General features: G+C 47.2%; 1 protein-coding gene across 1 annotated transcript; it reads left to right on the forward strand.

Annotated features, from left to right (window-relative positions):
- Positions 1-343: 343 nt before the first annotated feature.
- CYP27C1 (cytochrome P450 family 27 subfamily C member 1) lies at positions 344-20,603 on the forward strand (the record flags this gene model as incomplete). Its single annotated transcript, XM_082841078.1, has 9 exons — positions 344-789; positions 6,314-6,504; positions 7,254-7,453; positions 8,812-9,021; positions 9,723-9,886; positions 13,105-13,271; positions 14,964-15,042; positions 15,592-15,795; positions 20,487-20,603. The coding sequence occupies exons 1-9, from the start codon at positions 529-531 to the stop codon at positions 20,601-20,603; spliced, it is 1,593 nt and encodes a 530-aa protein (XP_082697204.1). The 5' UTR covers positions 344-528.
- Positions 20,604-20,811: the final 208 nt, after the last annotated feature.

A 20,811-nucleotide genomic window follows, 5' to 3' on the forward strand; every position in this document is an offset into this window, starting at 1 on the left:
AATAATAATGTGGTCATTTTACAATACTGTGAACTACTGCAAGGTCATCTAACATTTTTGTTCTCATTTTGTGATTGAATTATAATTGTATAACTTGAAATCACAAAGAAGTGTTTTTAAAATACAAAAAGGGCAAATTAGCGTTCTTCCGTAAACTCTCTATAGTAATTTTTAAGGAGGGAAATAATTTAAAATATCCCAGTAGGCTTTTCTTTTTTTTTTTTTTTTTTTTTTGGCCATGCTTGGAAGTGGGGTTGACCTTAAAATTTTTTGGTCTCAAAGAACGCTTAATTAATCTGATGTGAAGAAAAAATAATAATCGCTTTATTTCTCTGGCAGTCTAATCACAGACCACCCCCTTTTCCCCAGCCTTAGGGGAGGGAGCGTTTAATAACGGTCTGTGTAAACTGATGCCCAGGCCGTAAGAGTTCGCAGGAGCTCTGCTCGAACAAGTTAAAACCAAGCAAAGAGCAAAGGGCGGCCCTCGAAACAAAAAACTGCTCAAACCAGCCAACGCAGAGGATCGCAATGGCTCTGCTGGCGCGGATCCTCAAAGCCCGTCTGAGCCCGGCGCCCGAGCGGGGCCCTTGGCAGCCTCGGCCCACGGACGCCAGGCTCCCGGCGAGGGCGCGGGCCGAGGACAAAGGAGTCGGGCGGCCGGGGGCGCCGCGGGCCGGGGGCCGGGCAGAGGGACCCCGGAGCCTCGCCGCCATGCCGGGGCCCCAGACCCTCGCCAACCTCGTGGAGCTCTTCTGGAAGGACGGCTTCAGCCGCATCCACGAGATCCAGGTAGCTGCGCGCGGGAGACCGGGAGCGCGAGGGGGCTCGCTCCGGCGGGAAGGCGCCGGGGACGAGGCCCGGGGAGGGAGCGCCGGCAAGGGGAACCGGGGAGAGGATCCCGGGAAGGACGCCAGCGAGGGAACCCCAGGAGGGAGCGCCGGGGAGGGGATCCGGGGAGAGGAAACCGGGGAGGGAGCGCCGGGGAGGGGACCCGGGACAGGATCCTGGGGAGGGAGCTCCGGAGAGGGGACCCGGGAGAGGAAACCAGGGAGGGAGCGCCGGGGAGGGGATCCGGGGAGAGGATCCCGGGGAGGGAGAGCCAGAGAGGGGACCCGGGAGAGGATCCCGGGGAGGCAGCGCCGGAGAGGGAATCCGGGGAGAGGAAACCCGGGAGGGATTCCAGGGAGGGAGCGCCGGGGAGGGGGCCCGGGGAGGCACCGGGGAGGGGCGCCGGAGGAGGGGGTCACGGGCAGGGGCCGCCCTGGAGCCGCTGCGCGCCCACGCGCCGTGCGCTCCGGCGAGCTGGCCTGCGGAGTCGGGGCGCCGGGAGCCGCCGCCCGGCCTCCCGGGACCGTCCCGAGGGAGGCCCGTGAGCAGCGCCTCTCCCGCGGTGGGTGACAAGCCCTGCGGGTCTTTACGCGGCCGAGGACAGGTTGCGTATGTTCCTAGTCCTTTTTGTTTGTGTTTTATAATTGAAAAAAAAAAAAAAAACACAAAAACTAAAAATAACAGCGAGGGGTTCGGAGGCTCCGAGTTATGTGATCTCTAAGTGATGGGAAGACAAACGAAAGTTCGTGAACCTCGGCGTCAAGCCAGGTCTGGGCAGGGACTTAGGAAGAACCCAACCGGTCCAGCAACCCCGTCGGAGTGCTGGGAGCCCGATCGTTGTACGGTGGCTCATCTTGACCCTGAGTTTTGCCCTTCCCGTGCCCATCTCAAATCGCGTCTTTCATTGCAAGGTGATCCCCACCTTTCAGCGTCGTCAAATCCATTCGCTCCCATTTCCTATGGTAGCTGCTCGCTGCTTGCCTCCGTCATTTTCTCAGGGCTCCCACCCCAGCACCCGCTGTGATTTCTGGGACCTCGTCCAAGAACACCCTCCTTCCCCACTACTCACTTCTTTTTGTTCAGAGCTTACCCTTCAACCTTCAGAAACTTCTCAGAGGAAGCTTTTTGTAACCACCCACCTGGGTTTTGGTCATTCGTTCATACGTTCATTCCCTCAACCCTTAACCTACATGATGGTGCAGAGGCCACAGCTACAGCTGGAGAAGCAGAAACTTACTTCATTGATAGAAAAACAAAACCAAAAACAGTGGGGCAAGAGGAACAATCTTAATTTGACTGAAATTCCAGTTGGCCCCTCCTCTCCGTGCCCCACATGAACTCTACACGATTTCTTCCCAAACATGTTTCAGGGGGTCAAAAATGATTTTTTCTGTTCCATGTGGAATCTGAACATAAGCTATCAAGATGATAGTTTTCAAATACGGTAAAAAAAAAAAAATTGTTATTTATTTATTGACAAGTTCAATACAGGTTGCTGTAGACTGGAGCATTGGTTGTTTACTAGAGCTGGTTTTTCTAGTAAAACCCTCTCCCTGAGCTCTCCAGGTCACCCCTAAGGCATTTCTAAGGAGGAAGAGAATTATTCTGTTACCTCAAGTCCAGTTTCCTTTCACTCAACTTGTGATCACAGAATGCTGTCTCACAAGGGATTCATCTATAGGGTCCAGGTCTTTCACTTTACATGTGGAAAAGGCCCCAAAGTGTCGACTGAGTGACTTGCCCACAGTCACATAGCTGGTTAGCGGCAGAGCAGACACAGTGATCAAGGTCGCCAGGTATGACAGAGCAGGAGGGTCCTGCGTTACATAGCAGCCCTTTACAAGCACCTGTGGAATCTTGGCCAATCAGTTCTTCTCTCTGGACCACAGTTTCCTCCTCTGTGCAGCAGTCTAGCAATCCTCATCCATCTCACGGGTTATTGTGAGGTCGTGTGATCAGGGCTGTGGAAGGGCTTTGTAAACTGTAATAATAACCAATACATAGAAGAATGAACAGTTCTGGAACTCTTTTCATGTGCCAGGCACAGTTTTAAGTCCTCCATGTGAGGTAATCTCTATTATTTCTCCATTTTGCAGGTGAGGAAACTGGGACACAGTGGAACCTAACTTCCCAAGGTCACCCAGCTAGTAAACTGTGAGCTGAGATTCCAACTCCAGAGTCTGTGCTCCAGCTGGCTACACAAACTGAGTCTGTGGCTGACTGTATCGTTCCTTGGCCCTCCACCAAAAAGGGCCGTAAACTACCTGTGTCCTTCATCTCGTTCTTTTTGCCCCTTGGTCAGTGGCTCCCTTGTCTGATTGTGCCCATTGAGTAGCTGGATGTGCCCGAGGAGTGGCCCATCTCCCAGTAGTTCTGGTAACAGTCATCCTATCAGAAACCTGGAGAAATACCCTTTTGGGGTCACCTGTTTGTTAGGCAGAGTGATCCCTTGGCACCTGACACATCCCAGTTGAGTCTGAGTGTCTTCATCTCCAGGCAGCGGGACTTCAACTAGATCCACAAAGAAGCAAACAGCTTCTACCTGAGAGCAGAAGAGTGGAGAGATGACAGACCCTCTGGCCCGCCATTTCCGTGGTTGAGAGTTGGGGTGATAAGAAATGTTGGCAGATGCCAAAGAGGGATGTAGTCATTTTCCCCATGCTTAGCCCTGCCTATGTCATGCTATTTTTTTTTGGCCACACCACACAGCATGCGGGTTATTAGTTCCCTGACCAGGGATCTAACCCATGCCCCCTGCATTGGAAGCATGGATTCTTAACCACTGGACTGCCAGGGAAGTCCCCATGCCTATGTCATGCTGAGCCATGCTGGAGGGTACTTTCTCTCCTTCCTTCTTTAATTATTTAACTGGACTATTTAACCCATTTACATTTATTGTGATTTCTTTTTTTGGTAACAACTTCATTGAGATATAATTCACATATCATACAATTCTCTCACTTAAATTATACAACCATCACCACAATCAACTATAGAGCATTTTCATAACCTTAAAAAGAAACCCCATATTGTATTCTTTAGCAATCACTCCCCAACCCTCTCATTCCCCCAGCCTTAAGCAACCACTAATAATTTACGTTCTGTCTTTATAGATTGGCCTATTCTGGACATTTCATATAAATGGAATCATATAATGTGTGGTCTTTTTTGTCTGGCTTCTTTCACTGAGCATAATGTTTTCAAGTTCACCCATGTTGTAACATGTATTAGTACCTCATTCCTGTTTATGAACAAATAATATTCCAGTGTGTGGATAGACCACATTTTGTTTACTTATTCATCAGTTGATAGACATTTGGATTGTTTCTACCTTTTGGCTGTTATGTTTTCATTTCTTTGGGTATATATCTAGGCGTGAAATTGCTGTGTCAAATAGTAACTCTGTATTTAACCTTCTGAGGAATTTCTAGACTGTTCTAAAGCGGCTGCACTATTTTATATTCCAGCAACAGTGCAAGAGGGTTTTGATTTCTCCACATCCTTGCCAATACTTATTATTATTACCTGTCCTTTTGATTATAAGCATCCTAGTATGTGGGAAGTGATATCTCATTGTGGTTTTGATTTGCATTTCCCTAATGACTAATGACATTGAGCTTCTTTTCATGTGCTTATTAGACATTTTGATATCTTCTTTGGAGAAATGTCCATTCAAATAATTGCCCAGTTTTTAATTGGGTTATTTGTTGTTGTTGTTTTTTACTGTTGGGTTGTAATAGTTTTTTTATATATTCTAGACATAAATCTCTTATCAAATATGTACTTTGCAAATATTTTCTCCATTCTAGGGATTGTCTTTCACTTTCTTTGTAATGTCCTTTGACATTACGCACATTTTAAAATTTTGATGATGTCCAATCATCTGTTTTTTTCTTTTGTTGCTTGTTCTTTTGGTATCATATCTTAAGACGCCATTGCCAAATCTAAGGTCATGAATATTTATCCCTATGTTTTCGTCCAAGAGTTTTGTGGTTTTAGCTCTTGCATTTAGTCTTTGGTCTACTTTGAGGTAGTTTTTGTATGTGGTGTGAGATAAGGGTACAAATTATTTTTTGTTTGTGGCTATCCAATTTTCCCAGCATCTTTTGTTAAAGAGGCTATTCTTTCCCATTTAATTGTCTTGGCACCCTTTTTGAAAATCCATTGACCTTAGATGTATGGGTTTATTTCTGGGGTCTCAATTCTATTCCAGTGATTTAGATGTCCATCCATATGCCAGTAGCACACTGTCTTCATTACTTTTATAGTAACCTTTGAAATAGGGAACTGTGAGTCTTTCAACTTTGTTCTTTTTTTTTAGGATTGTTTTTGCGGTTCTGAATCACTGGAATTCTGATAGGGATTATGTTGAATTTATGGATCAGTTTGAGAAGTATTGCCATCTTAATAATATTAAGTCTTCCATTCCATTGACATGGAATAAATAAATTCCGTTTACGTAGGTCTTTAATTTCTTTCGATGATCTTTTGCCGTTTTCAGAGTGTAAGTCTTACTCTTATTTTATTAAATGTATTCCCAAGTATTTTATTCCTTATGATGCTATTGTAAATGGAATTGCTTTCTTAATTTTATTTTTGGATTGTTCATTGCTAGTGTGTGGAAATACAATTGAATTTTGTATATTGATCTTATATCCGGCAAGCTTACTGAACATGTTTTTTAGCAGATATCTTAGAATTTTCTACACGCCAGATCACGTCACATGTGAACAGAGACAGCTTTACTTCTCCCTTTCCAATCTGGGTGCCTTTCCTTTCATTTCTCTGCTGGGGGCATTTTTACAGGTTTATTACAGATTTCCTGCAGGGCGCTTTCTTCACAGGACAGGCTGGGCGGCTGCTGAGTGTCTGAATGAAAGGGGCAGGCAGACCCTGTTTGACTCAGGACAGTCAAGACCCTGCAGTTCATCTACATCCACATTCCTCTCACATTGCTTCACACAGCTAAGGTTTTTTTAAACACACATCTTTAAAGAACTAAGAAAACTTCTATGAATATGATTAATGATGTGAAAATATGTTTACCTCAGGAATACTTAAAGCAACCACTCTTTTTTTGTTTTAATTAATATTTATTGGAGTAGAGTTGATTTACCTTGTTGGGTTAGTTTCTGCTGTACAGCGAAGTGAATCAGTTATACGTATACATACATCCACTCGTTTTTAGATTCTGTTCCCATGTAGGTCATTACAGAGTACTGAGTAGAGTTCCCTGTGCTATGCAGTAGGTCCTTATTAGTTATCTAGTGTGTATATGTCAATCCCAATCTCTCAGTCTATCCCTGCCCCCTCCTCTCCCCCTTGGTAACTGTAAGTAAAGTGGCCACTCTGATTCAGTTCTGCATAATGCAGAGCTTCCCTCTGCCCCAGTTTTCTGCTCCCCTAACATCCAGGAATGTCCGTGTCAAAGGTATATCATATCTGTGTATTTTTTTCCTTTTTTGATTTCTCCATGGTTTTGCAGCAGAAACACACACGGGAATATGGAAAAATCTTCAAGTCTCACTTTGGTCCTCAGTTTGTAGTATCTGTTGCAGACCGAGACCTGGTGGCTCAGGTGCTCCGGGCAGAGGGGGCCGTGCCCCAGAGAGCCAACATGGGGTCCTGGCAGGAGTACCGAGACTTACGGGGCAGATCCACCGGGCTCATCTCCGCGTGAGTATGTGAGGCCAGGCTGAGACGTGAGCAGGAGCGGGGAGCCCAGGGACGCCCCCCCTCCCTGAACGCTGGGCTCCTAAAAACAGCTATTAATAAGGCACAGAACTCCCAGTGGAATAGTCTCAAAAGAGCCTCACGTGTGATCTCCCCAAATCTCCTAAAACCCTCTGGGAAGAGATTTGGTGGCAGGGACAAGGTGGGGAGCCCACTAGCCGAGTGATGGAGAGGAGCCATTTTTCAAGGAACACTCTGTGGCTTTAGGCGTCCTTTCGGTGACCACTGAGGGGACTGAAGCTCACAGATCCCATCTGTGGACAGGGGTGAGGGTGGTGAGCTGTTTTAGGAGACCTCCAGGAGGGGCTACGAACTTCAGCATTGATCGCCATGGGATGATGTTCCTGCCTTATAACAGACTATGGTTATTATACACCTTTGTGTCTTCCAAGAGTGAATCGGGGCAGCCTCAGGTAGGGAGGAGAAAACAGAGCATCTGCAGATCCCCTGGTCCCAATCCCTTTGGTTTAGAAATTCTATCTTTGGCTCTTTTGATATACATGTCCTTACACAGGAACTGGGGAGTAATACCATCACTCCCCTCTCTTTGCAGTGTCTGTCCTGTCTTCATCCCATTTGGACTGGCAGATCTTGTTGACTCTTTATTGCTGGGAAATTTTTGCAGAGATACTCTGAATTCCTTCCTAGAATATCACTATAAGTAAGATTATTTGGAATTCACTTTATTCTAGGGAGGGTGAACAGTGGCTCAAGATGAGAAGTGTGTTGAGACAAAGAATTCTGAAACCGAAAGATGTGGCCATTTTTGCAGGAGAAATCAACCAAGTTATTGCTGATTTAATTAAAAGAATCTACTTCCTCAAGAGCCAGGCAGAAGATGGGGAGACTGTGACCAACATCAATGACCTTTTCTTCAAATATTCAATGGAAGGTAGGTGAACTCAGGAGGTGGGGAAGATGGAAGAATGGACCTTTTACCAAAATATGGTTCTTATCACTCGTTGAGCATCTCCTGTGTCCCAGACAACGTGCTAAGCCCCCTACATACGTACATGTAATTGTCACAGTGCTAATGGAACCAGGTTGACTGACACTGTTTTACAAATGGGGGAACTGAAAAACTAACCCCCATTTTTAGTGGCAGAAACTTAGTTTCAAATTGACCTCTCTCTAACTCAAGAACCATGCTCCTAATTACTACACATTTTGTCTTAGCATAGTTTTAAAAGCAACAGGAGTCTAGAGGGCATGTACCACAATCATTCTAACTTTTAAAATCCATGTTAGTTGGGTAGCACATTCCCATGGTTCAAAAATCAAACCCAAAAAGTACTCATGGAAAAGTCTCCCTCTCTCCTGACCCAGCTAGGTCACCAGCTTCTTCAAGGGATATTTTATATACATACAAAGAAATATGAGTATGAGTGTGAGTATTCTTGTAACTTAAAAAAAAAATCGATAGCATACCAAACATTTTGTCTGTACCTGGGTTTTTGGAGAATTCTATTAGCTTTCCCATTTTTATTTTTATTTATTTATTTATGGCTGCATTGCTCGTGCCATGTGGAACTTCCCTGACCAGGGATGGAACCCGTGCCCCCTGCAGTGGAAGCACGGAGTCTTAACCACTGGACCACCAGGGAAGTCCAGATTTCCCTTTAAAAAAAAAAAAAAAAGTTTCTTCAAATTTAAGTTTTAAGTTAACTTTTTAAAGTTCTGGTATTAATGCTCTCTAAAAATAGTAACAAAATCAACAGAGAAGTGAGTTGTAAACACACTGAAAAATCCTCCCCATCCCTGGTTCGCAGAGGCCCTTTCCTCTGCCCCCTTAGCTCATCCTGGGGCTCCCCGAAGTGTGGCCAGGAGGAGCCACCTTTCAACTCCCCAAAGTTGGGCAACTGGCTGAAAGGTTGGGAGTTTTGCCTTGTGGGTCTTGAACAGACTGTTGAGCTGACGGCGCACTGAGGCAGAGGGTTCGTCAGCATTGAACCCACAGCGCCCTGGGGGTCAGGGCCTGGTAGAGAAAACCTCAGGGGTAGGCACCTGGATCACTTCTTTTTTTAATTTTTATTTTTTTGGCTGCACTGCGAGGCTTGTGGGATCTTAGTTCCCCGACCAGGGATGGAACCCAGGCCCCCTGCAGTGGAAGCGAGGAGTCCTAACCACTGGACCGCCAGGGAAGTCCCTGGACCACTTTTGAAAGTTACATTTATGGCCAGGTATCGTATATTGATGCTGTGAATGATCTAGAAGAAGAAGAAGAAGGGTTGTAACCTCTCTCCCGCGCAGGAGTGGCCACCATTCTTTACGAGAGTCGTCTGGGCTGCCTGGAGAACAGCGTCCCGCAGGCGACGATGGACTACATCGAGGCCCTGGAGCTCATGTTCTGCACGTTCAAGACGTCCATGTACGCCGGTGCCATCCCTAGGTGGCTCCGCCCGCTCATCCCCAAACCCTGGCGGGAATTCTGCAGGTCCTGGGATGGACTCTTCAAATTCAGTAAGAGAAGAGTCAGGGCACCTTTTGTAGAATCAGATGGACCTGACTTGCCTCCTAGTTGTGTATCTAACACTCACGCAGACAGTGGGTATTACTGTAGGGGATTCCCCGATGGAGGTACGTGCTATTTTGACTCAAGAACTTTTAGATTGGTTTCTCGAATGAGCAAAAAGCACGTGGGTTGTGACCACAAGTAATGTGACAGATTTCTCACTTTTTAAAAATATTTATTTATTTATTTAATTTATTTATTATTTTTGGCTGCATTGGGTCTTTGTTGCTGCGCGTGGGCTTTCTCTAGTTGTGGCGAATGGGGGTTACTCTTTGTTGTGGTGCACAGGCTTCTCCTTGTGGTGGCTTCTCTTGTTGTGGAGCATGGGCTCTAGGCACGCGGGCTCAATAGTTGTGGCACGCGGGCTCAGTAGTTGTGGCACGCGGGCTCAGTAGTTGTGGCACGCGGGCTCAGTAGTTGTGGCACGCGGGCTCAGTAGTTGTGGCTCACAGGCTCTAGAGTGCAGGCTCAGTAGTTGTGGTGCACGGGCTTAGTTGCTCTGCGGCATGTGGGATCTTCCCGGACCAGGGCTCGAACTAGTGTCCCCTGCATTGTCGGGTGGATTCTTAACCACTGCGCCTCCAGGGAAGCCCTGAAGAGACGATTCTTAACCAAAACTTCTTTCAAAAGAAACGCTGTTTTCAAACAGGCCAAATTCACGTTGACAACAAGCTGAGGGACATACAGTGCCAAATGGACCGAGGGGAGAGAGCGAGAGGGGGCCTGCTCACGTACCTCTTCCTCAGCCAGGAGCTGACACGGGAGGAAATCTACGCCAACATGACCGAGATGCTGCTGGCTGGCGTGGACACGGTGAGCTCTCAGCTTTCCTTTCTTCTCAGCAGAGCACAGTTAAAGCTGGGGGCCTTTCCGAGGAATCCAACAGATGGCAGATACTTTAAGAGGACCATGCTTGTTTGTACTAGCTGAATGTCTGCTTCACTGCTGAGGGTCTCCAGGAGAAAACTCGACCTTTTTTCTTTTCTTTAATATAAATAAATGTGCACGATGAATTCTGTAAATAACATAACCCAATTCTATTACCACACACACAAAGTAGCAATATGTTTTAAAGTTTAAAATCATTCCTGATTTGCAAACATTTCTCCATTGTTTCGTAATATCAGAAATGAAGGGACTTCCCTGGCGGTCCAGTGGTTAAGACTTCACCTTTCAGTGCAGCGGGTGCGGAGCTAAGATCCCCCGTGCCTTGTGGCCAAAAATCCAAAACATAAAACAGAAGCAGGAGTGTAACAAATTCAATAAAGACTTTAAAAATAGTCCACATCAAAAAAATCTTAAAAAACAAAAAAGAAATGAAAAGGGCACAGACATTAAAAACCCTCTTACTTATCATTCAAAATATTCCGGGCTATGGAGAACTTCCCAGTTCATTTGATAACGTCGGCATAACTTCAAAACCTGCTAAAGAAAGCATAAAGAAAGAAAAGTTTAATAAGCAGTTTGACTTATGAATATGTACATATATCAATTTTAAATCCTAGTGAATAGATTCAGTTAGTGTAACACTATGACCAACGAGGGCTCAGTATCAGAATGAAACAAAGCATTGCCCATTGATATGGAGGGAATTCCATACCCTATTACTAAGTGAGAAATGAAGATGCAGAAAAGCATGTATATCCTGTGTTCCCGTTAGTAAAACAGTGGCCCCCGTCCCATCTGTCCGCGTGCACGTGTGTATCGCTAAGTGATTGCTGGACGTGGAGGAAAGTATGGAGTCTGCACCCTGGACGGTTAACATGGGTTCCTGGGCTGGGGCGGGGCTGGTACAGGGGTGTGGAATCCAAGTTCCTTCCAAAAGCTTATGTATAATCTGATACCTTTACTCAAGTATAAAAAATGGTATATTTGTGGGTATATGTCCAGAAAAAGTTTAAAATTTGCTAAAAGAAAGTGGTGAAATAAGAAAAAGAAGGGCCAGGCTTTTGGTAATTGGTGGAAGAAAAGTCAGTTGAGTGAAATAATTAAGATTAAGACAGCAAATTTGGTGATTTACTGTGTCTCCAGTGCACATCTGTAAGCACCCTTCTGTTCACACAGAATCCTCTGAGGTAGGTGTTACTGTCTTCATTGAACAGGTGGGAAAATGAAACAGCTAAGCTTGCCTCAAGGTTTTTCCTTCACAGGAGTGCTTCCCGGACTTGAGGAAAGCACCAATCTCCTTTTCAGAGGTAGACAAAAACCCCACGGTTGACATTTTTATTATGAAGCCACTTAAACATGGAAAAGCGAAACACTTCACATAAAGTCATTATTCTTATGGATCATCTTCCACAATAAAGCAAAAAGTATATAAATTAAATACAAACGAATCAATGCGGACAATGCAAGCGATGAAAGTTCTGATTAACCGTGTGAATGTGACAGTGTGGGTTTGCTTGAGTGGAGAAGCAACGATGGAATGAACGGCCTTGGATCTAAGCTGATTCAGATGCATGCTACTGTTGCCCCCTGGTGGTAACTAAGAGCATCACCGTGAGACGGAGGGCAGCGAGGACTCGTTCCTAACGTGAAGGGAACATCTTGAAACTTCACGCTCATTTTCTAAAATGTTATTTTAAAAAGCCAACTTCATTGCAGCATAATTTATGCACGATAAACTGCATCCATTTAAACGGTACAATTCGATACAGATTGTTGACTGATACAGGAGAAGCACAGATGCAATCATTTTTGAAACCAGCGCTGCAGTTAAGATCCTGGATGTTGCTACCACCTCTGCAAGTTCCTCACCCCCATTTCAGTCCATCCCTCCCATAACCCCTGCCCCCCGCCCCAGCAACCGCCTTCTGACGCTGTGTCATAACAGTTTGCAGTTTTCTAGAAATCAGTTTGCATTTTTCTAGAAATTTATATAAATGGAATTATACGGTATGTATTTTGTGTCTGACTTCCTTCACTCAGCAAAATGATTTTGAAATTCATGGATGTTGTTGCCTGTAAAAGTAGTTTATTCTTTTTTATTACCGGAGAGTATTCCATTGTATGGCTATACCACGTTTGGTTTTTCCATGAATATGTGATTTTAATAGAAATTTTCTGTTCTCTTCATAGGAAGCATCTAAATTATTTCCTTATCATTTATAAGGAAGAACTTGCACATTACATTGTATATTACAGGAGAGCTTGCCCTCTAAAAATACATAATATCGATTAGAGGGAAATAACATCAATATGGCCTACTTAAGTTAGATTTTTTTTAGATGAAAGAAAGGGCACTTATACTGTGGAATTTCCTTGTTTACAAGAGAGTGAACTACAGTCACATAGGTAATAGTATTGATTTTGGTGAAAATCTTGGAATCTAGGGTATAAAATAGAATTATTTATTCTCAATAACCAGAAATGTAATTCTTCAGTTTAGGAAGTGGTATAAACAATGATACTGCTTTGTGCAAATGCCATTCAATCCTTATATGGTGCTTTGCTTGATAAGTGCATGGGAACAATGATGGACCAGTAATAGTCCTGTGACCACCACCTCCCGTCCCCCTCTCCCCCATCTTTTCTCGATTAGGGCAACCAGAGCAGCCCTTGCCCAGCCACGGGCCTGCAGGATGCAGTTCTCAGGCTGACGGGCAGCCTCAGGTCCTTTCTAGCAAAACTCAGGTGATCCTTGTAGAGAAGGTCGACGAAAGTTCTAGGCACAACTTCCAGGCTTAACCAGCGTTCCTACGTGCTCTCAAACTCCATGGAAGAAGAGGCAGATTGCTCTTCAATGATTTTTTAAAGTTCCAAAATAATTTCTCCTGTGGCTCTTCATTGAAAGAGCGCTTGAATCCCATCGTCGATGTTACTTTCCAAAAGTCTCTGTCAGGTTTTTTCCAGGAGGAGCTAAGGGAGATCATCTTTTGTTTCAGTAAGACATAAAATGCTCCGATGGACTTCTATGGGCGTGGCTTTGCACCTGCGCTTATTCTCCCATGACTTCACGTCCGATGCTGCCTGCGCCTGAAATCCTTGCTTTTAGTCACCCACGTGCCTGTGTCTGCCGGTTTCTTTATTAGACATCGTTCACGTTGTCCTGGGCAGTGTATCTCCTCGCGAGGCACCCGGAAGTGCAGCAGACCCTGTACCGGGAGATAGTGAGGAATTTGGGGGAAAGGCACGTTCCCACGGCTGCGGACGTCCCCAAAGTCCCACTGGTCCGAGCTCTGCTTAAGGAAACCTTGAGGTAAAAGGCTCACCAAAATTCATGTCAAAAACCGTGTCCGTTAAGTCTCTGATTCTTTATCGCAATGAATGTGCTTTTGACTTAAAAACTGGGTCCTAAACCAATACTCCAGAGACCCTCGGTGGCAGAAATGTTTAGGAAGGAGGGACTCATGACCATTTTATTTCCTCTCTGCCCTCGACAGAGCAGCAGAAAGGCTATTCTGTTTTACAGTTAGAAATATTCATTTCTTCATAAAGATCTTTAGAGCCATCCTCGAACTTTGTACTCACTCTAGACATTTGTTTCATCAACTGTTTCCCAGTGTGTTCTTCTGGGGATAAAGCAGAATAGGACTGACCGTCAGGAAAATGTTCTGGGCTGAGTGGCCAGTTACTAGACGTGCTTACTGTGTTCCTCGCGTGAATGTCTAGTCAAGGTGGAGACACCAAGTAGTGAGGCTTGTTTACTTCCGGACAGGACTTTACTGACCCTGGGAAACGCCGGAGCATGAGGGATACGGGTGGTCTTGGGCAGGCTTGGGTGGGAGGTGGGATTAGGTGACTAGTGAAGGTTCTTCCTCCTGTGAGGCTCAGGATCGTGACCACAGCATTCCTCTGTGGAGGAAATGCCGTGACACGGAGCAAAGGTTATTTACAGAGTACACACTAAAATAATGCTTTTAAACCTGACTCGATAATGATATTTCAAGTTGGCTTGCATCTTCCATCTTCAGCATGCTGTTTAATCTCAAAAAAAAAAAGAAGAGAGGGAGAAAGAAAGAAAAAAGCCAGCTGTGTGTTAACTGGTATTTGTCAATTAAAATTTATTCAGTTGGGCTTCCCTGGTGGCGCAGTGGTTGAGAGTCCGCCTGCCGATGCAGGGGACGCGGGTTCGTGCCCCAGTCCGGGAGGATCCCACATGCCGCGGAGCGGCTGGACCCGTGAGCCATGGCTGCTGAGCCTGCGCGTCCGGAGCCTATGCTCCGCAATGGGAGAGGCCACGGCAGTGAGAGGCCCGCGTACGGCAAAAAAAAAAAAAAAAGTTTATTCAGAGTTTTCGTAGGATCACTTCCCAGAGAATCCAAAAACTGATGTAGCATTTCTCAGAATCTATTTCTTGGAGCCCTGAGTCCTATGAACTATTCCTTGATAAAGGGGTCCCATGTTTGCATAGATTTCAGAAATTCAGCATTATTCCTCTTGGGACTTGCCCGGTGGTGCAGTGGTTGAGAATCCGCCTGCCAATGCAGGGGACATGGGTTCGATCCCTGGTTGGGGAAGATCCCACATGCCGCGGAGCAACTGAGCCCGTGTGCCACAACTACTGAAGCCCGCGCGCCTAGAGCCCGTGCTCCGCAACAAGAGAAGCCACCACAATGAGAAGCCCACGCGCTGCAACAAAGACCCAACACAGCCAATAAATAAATTAATTAATTAATTTTAAAAAAAAAGAATTATTCCTCTTGGGAGCACAGTAGCATTTTAAAGGCTTTGCTTTGTGTTCTATAAATTTTTTTGACTGTGAGGCCCCAGAATACTTGCTGGGCAAAGCTAGGGAGCCCATGAAGATCCTTGCAAGATTTCCTGGTTGAAACTGTACCATGTGTTACTTTTTAGAAAATGAAAATGGCAATATATCCAGACTGTTAAATGTTTAGTAACATATTTTGAAAGTCACCGCTGCCTTCCCGTCCCCGTTGGCTCTTTCTAGGCTGTTTCCAGTGCTGCCGGGGAATGGCCGGGTCACCCAGGAAGACCTGGTTGTTGGCGGGTATCTGATTCCCAGAGGCGTGAGTTTGGCGGACGTGGCGGGGCTGGGCTGAGCAGGGGCGGTTGGGTTGGAAATTTGCTTCCACGTTTCGGACGTCCCTGTACCTAAGCAAATATCTGTAGATGTCCTTTTCTTCTGCATATATTTTTATGATGAAGATGGGGCTTTACGAGCAAGGAGATGTGGATTGTGTGACGCTGCTCTGGCAAAAACAAAGGCAGATACTTCTGTAGCTCGCAGGCCTATTCAACCCTCCCTCCCCACCCCCACCCCCACCCCCACCCCCACCCCCTGCCGGAGGCCCCACGGAAGCAGCAGTTCCCTCCAGGGAGAGTTTCTGAAGGACTTGAATTGCCTTCTCTGTGGCTGCATTGATGTTCATTCCGGGTAGGGTGTGACTTGAAGGGGGACCTGCCATCCCGGGTCTGCATGGCCTCTTGGGCCCTTACATGACTCCTCCCGGCCCGAAGCATCTCTGGAGGGTCGGTCCAGCTGGGGCTGTGACCTCTGCTCTGCTTTCCCTTGATTAAGTTCTTTATTACTTTTCTGGTGAAAACGGTTTGCTCAGACCCAGCTGGCCCTCTGCCACTATGCCACCTCCTACGAGGATGAGAACTTCCCTCGGGCCAAGGAGTTCCGGCCTGAGCGCTGGCTGCGGCCAGGAAACCTGCGCAGGGTTGACAATTTCGGGTCCATCCCCTTCGGCTACGGGGCTCGAAGCTGCATCGGGCGGAGGATTGCAGAATTGGAGATCCACCTCCTTGTGATTCAGGTAGGGCCTGCGGGCTGGGCTTCATCCAGGTGACTGGCTGGGCTCCGTTGCTGGATCAAGACTTAGGTGAAAACAAGGAAACAGGATTTTGAAAACTTTCAGAGCTTCCTGTTAAATCTCTTTTATGTGTTAAAATGCCTCCCCTCCCCCTGCAGTAGCCACCTCTAGCCCCATGGCCACCTGCCTTGTTCCTTTCTTCCTTGGAGTCACATGGGCAGAACTGGGATGTGTGTGTGTGTGTGTGTGTGTGTGTGTGTGTGTGTGTGTGTGTGTGTGTGTGTGTGTGTGTAGCAGGGGTGGGTGGTTACAGGAGCCCAAGCACTCCCACAGGGGTTCTGCAGAAAGGCTAGTGGAAGGTGTCCAGCAAGCGGCCCTCAAACATTATGGACCATCCCGTCACCAGGAGCCCCTCGAAATCAGGTTCCTGGGCCCCGACCACAGAGAGAATCACTTGGTGGCTCTGGGGTGGGGCTCTGGGCGATTCTGATGTCAGTGGTCTAAGGAAGTGCACGTGGTGGGGCACGGGGGATCTCTACTTCTGCTGGTGGCTGCGTCTGCTGTTCAAGCCCCGGCCTCCCAGGCCTCCTTCCTTCAGAGCTTGTCACTGTCACCGTCACCATGGAGGGAGTCACGCTCACCCCCTGCCGCCCCCTCAGCACCTTGTTTTCTGTGGATCAGCCTTTTAAGCAGGGAGGTGGCTCTCAAGCTTGTTTGGGTTTTGAAACATCAGGAAGGCTTGGTTTTGGTGAGAGAATACCTTCCACGCAAATCTCTAAATGCTCAAGTGTTTACTTCTGCGCTTATCCGGTATCTGAGCTCAGGCTGTGGCAGGAACTAAATAATGTCTGAAGGAAATTTCATGAAAGAAAAGCCCGCAGTAGGGAAAATTCTATCCATTAGCCTTTCCTGCAGATTTGGGGAGCCTGCCGTGGAAAACCTAGGCCCAAGTTTCGGGAGCTATGACTCCAGGCTTTGGAAGCACGAGGGGATGACCTGGGGACCCATCTCCCCATTTCACCGATGAGGAAGCTGAGGCTCAGGGAGTTGGAGCCACTTGCCACAGTTGCCGTGTGGCAGGTGCAGGGCACGAGGCGCGTGTCCTGTCTCCTGCCTGCATTTCCCCTCATGTTACTGAGGTGTTTCCTGCAGGCCGGCAGAGCCCAGGGCAGAGCACTCAGGGGTTGGGACCTTTACGGACGATGGCATCAGAGAGCGTAAGGGATGGGGAAGCCTGGTCGGCCTGTGGGGGATTGTGGGCATGGGAGGCAGGCTAGGAGGGCTGGAGGAGGTGAGGGGCCACGGCCAGGGAGGTGGGTGTGGAAGGGGGCGAGGAGGACACCAGCTGGGCCCACCTTGCTCTGGTGGGAAAGCTCCGGGGACCTGGTGAGACCAGCAGAAGCGGGTGCCGGCCTGTCCCTCGGTCGTCCCACCTCTGTGGGCACACGGGTGGCTGCAGTCCTCCAAAGCGAGAGGTGTCCCTTCCAGGGCAGCTGTCCCGGGCAGCGGTGGGCCCTATGGACGCTGGCCAGGGCCAGTCATGCCCAAGGTGAGAGGCATCTCCGTGTGGAGGATGGACTCCAACCCCAGCTCTGCCAGTTTGTGGTTCCGACACTGCTGAGCATGTTTCCTCATCCGCAAAATGGGCCAAATACCTGCCTTTTGGGTGTGTGAGGAATAAGAATAGTCTAAGCAGAGTCTGTGTTGTCTGCACACCTGCTCTCAGTGTCTGCTCACGGGGACTGTGTTTGGGAAGGTCCTGGCTCCATCAGTGCTGCTGTGTGTTCCACAACCATGTCTCTGAGGGGCAGAGGCCATTTCCAGGCAGCCTTTCGGGGGGGCTGACTGCTTCCTGGATGCTTCCCGCTTCTGACAGCCTGGACAACCATAGCGGATGCTGAGGGCATGAGGGCACAGATGGTGGAGTGGGAAAAGGGTCAGAAACTGGGTGTTTGGTGGTGGTGATGGGGGTTTTCTTTGTTTGCTACTATAACATACATGGGTACCTGCTACAGTTCTTGCTTCAAGAGCCCTCATTTCTACTTGCGCAAGTATAGAGAGGGAACATCATTGTTTGTAATTGCCAAGAGGAAAAAAGAAGAAACAGAAGGCACAAATAAACAGTACTAGGAATGAGAAAGGAGACATAGCTACAAATGCAGTTGATTTTTTTTTAAATCAAGAAAATACTGCAAACAGCTTTTTTCCCAATACATCTGAAGACTTAGATAAAATGTACAATTTACTAGAAAAGGTGTAAATTACCCAAATGGACTCAAAAGAAAGAGAACAGACCTTGAATACATTGAGTCGGTAGTAAAAATATCTACCACCAAATGTTCCAGACCTAGACAGTTTCATTGGCAAGTTTTATCAAACCTCCAATGAACGGGTGATCATCATCTTACACAAATAGAAAATAGGAAAAGGAAGTCTTGTTTTTATGAGACTTGTATAACCTTGAGAGTCACAGCCCAGAATGGATAAAATAAGAAAGAAAAACTACAGGCCAATCTGATTTATGAACAAAGATGAAAAATACCTTAAATGAAAAATTGGCAAGCCAAATCCAGCAATGTATGGACCAGGAATGCACCGTCACCAAATCAGGTTTGTTCAGGAATGCAAGGATGGCCCACCTCAAGGCAGAATTCACCACAATGACAAATTAAGGGAGAAAAACTTTATGACCCTCTCCCAAAATAATTGAAAAAATTCAACACCCATTCATGAAGAAACTCTCTTAGCACACCTGTAATGGAAGGGCTTTCCTTAAGCAAATAAAGAGTGTCTATCCCAACAAAACAGCGACTTATGCCTGTGGCCTATGGGAAGGGAAGGTTTGGCTTTAACGTTGCAATATTAATGTGTTTCCTTGAAAATAGGAACACGACATTCATATTGCACGGAGAGTGGTTAGAGGATACACCCTTGCTCCTTGGGAACTGGGGACTTGAGGTGGAAGGGGGGTCTTGTTTTTGGCTTTTACATCTCCTGTGTAGTTTTCATTTTTCAATGAGCATGTACTGCCACTCAGAAAGGAAAAAGGCCCTGTGGGCTGTTGGCCATGGAGTGAGGAGACCTGTGTGTGATTCCTTCCTCTGCCACATGGGAATGCGCGAGCAGTCCTGTGAGGTCAGAACAAAGGGTCAGAGATTAGATGTTGAGGTGAAGGCATCTCGATGCCAGAATGTTCTAGAGTTGCCTAAATACAGGTCATTCAGCTTGGCTCTCTAACAATGACACAGTAATGATTTTAGCCTGTGTCTTCAGTGCAGCCCTGCTCCCTGCCTGACCTCCACCCCCGGAGCCCCAGCTCACCCAGAGGACCCATCAGGGGGTCTTGCTGCTTTACCTGGGAGACCAGGCTGGAGAGTCAGGGTGGGCTGGGGCGTTTGCATCCCATGTGACAGTATAGGTTCTCCAGCACTGATGCTCTCTTAGGAGGTTGGAGCAGGGGAGGGATGAATGGCTGGTCTGCTACCCTGCACCGTCCCCACCGGCCCTTGAGCAAGGCCCTGCCTCCCCTCCAGGAACCAATGTAGTTTGACAGAGGTCCTTAGAGCAGGTTGCCTTTTGGGAGATTAGTGCTTGAGGCTGACAGATACTTAAGCGTTCTTTAAAACGTCCCAGTTTCACCCTGAGAGGTAGGGCTGCTTCTCCTTTTGAACTGCAGAAGTGAGAAATGGAATCAAAGGTGCACATGAAGAATAGTTAAATTAAAGGCAGTAATGGAGAAAGCCTGACGGCTGTGCCCCTGCTGTGTCCGTACCACCACTGAAGTGGCTGCAGACTCCAAACCAGCAGGAACCCTGGAGTTTCACTTGGTTCCTCTTTCCTCCTTGCTCCTTTGATTCCTTCTTTTTCCAGACCTACAGCGGAAGTAACACAGAACTTTGAACTAGCTCATAAAGTGTAAGTCATCTGAACATCTGTTACTGAACAAAGTTCATGTGCCCGACGCGCAGTGAGGCCAAACAAACCAACACGTCCGAGTTTCAAGCAGAGAAAGGTTTATTGCAGGGCCAAGCAAGGACATGGGTGGCTTATGCCCCCCAAACCCCGAACTCCTTGATGGTTTGTGGGGAGAAGCTTTTACAGGCAAAATTTGGGGTAAGGGCTGCAGGGCTGATTGGTTGGTGGTGAGGTAACAAGGCGGGGCTCCAGGAATCTTGTGCTCATCCTCAAGTTACCATCCTCCACCTGGTGGGGGGACCTTAGTTCTGCAGAAGTGCTCCAAGATACTGTAACGTATATCTCTTGAGGAGGAACCAGAACCCAGCCCCAAGCCTGCACTGTTGTTTCTTAACTGCTCCTCCCTTGTTTCTGCCTCCCCTCCCTTCCCTAGTTAGTAACTGCTCGAGTCCCCTCTTTGGAACTCAGGGAAGGTCAAGGAAGTCGTATGAAGCCTGTTTCCTCCAAGCAAGAAATGGGGACATGGAAAGGTTTTTGTGCCCAGGAGCCCCACAGGGTCCTGCTCAGTTTAACTTCTGATTGCGTATCTTTGCCCCATGGGCCTTGTTGCTCAGTGGGCATGCTGGGCTCCTGTATAGGACCTGACACCCTGTTTCCCACATCTCTCATTCCCTCATCTCCCTGTAGCCGGGGCTGTCACAGGAGTATGGGCACTCCAGCAGTGCTGTGAATTTTCTGCTTCCCAATTTTGAAGTCCTTCTCTCTCTTTCTCTTCTTAGTTGCTTCAACGTTTTGAGATCAAAATATCTCCACGGACTAAAACTGTTCATGCAAAAACCCATGGGCTTCTGATGCCAGGGGAGCCCATCCACGTGCGTTTTGTTAACAGAAATTGAGCCTGGAGTTTTCACCCAGCTGCCAGACCGACACACACCAGGTGTTCGTGGGCCACGGATGATGGTGGGGGAGAAAAGGATCCCTTCTGGGGGCTGTCTTGGTTATACATTGGCCTCCTGGTTTCTGGGAGACTTTGAAATCTTTATGCAAAGTAATGTGAGAAGATTGCTTTACTTTTGCATACCAGAGTTGCCTTTTCTTTTTATG

Source organism: Leucopleurus acutus (genome assembly GCF_964270905.1).
Source record: "Leucopleurus acutus genome assembly, chromosome: 6".
NCBI classification, from domain to species: Eukaryota; Metazoa; Chordata; class Mammalia; order Artiodactyla; family Delphinidae; genus Leucopleurus; species Leucopleurus acutus.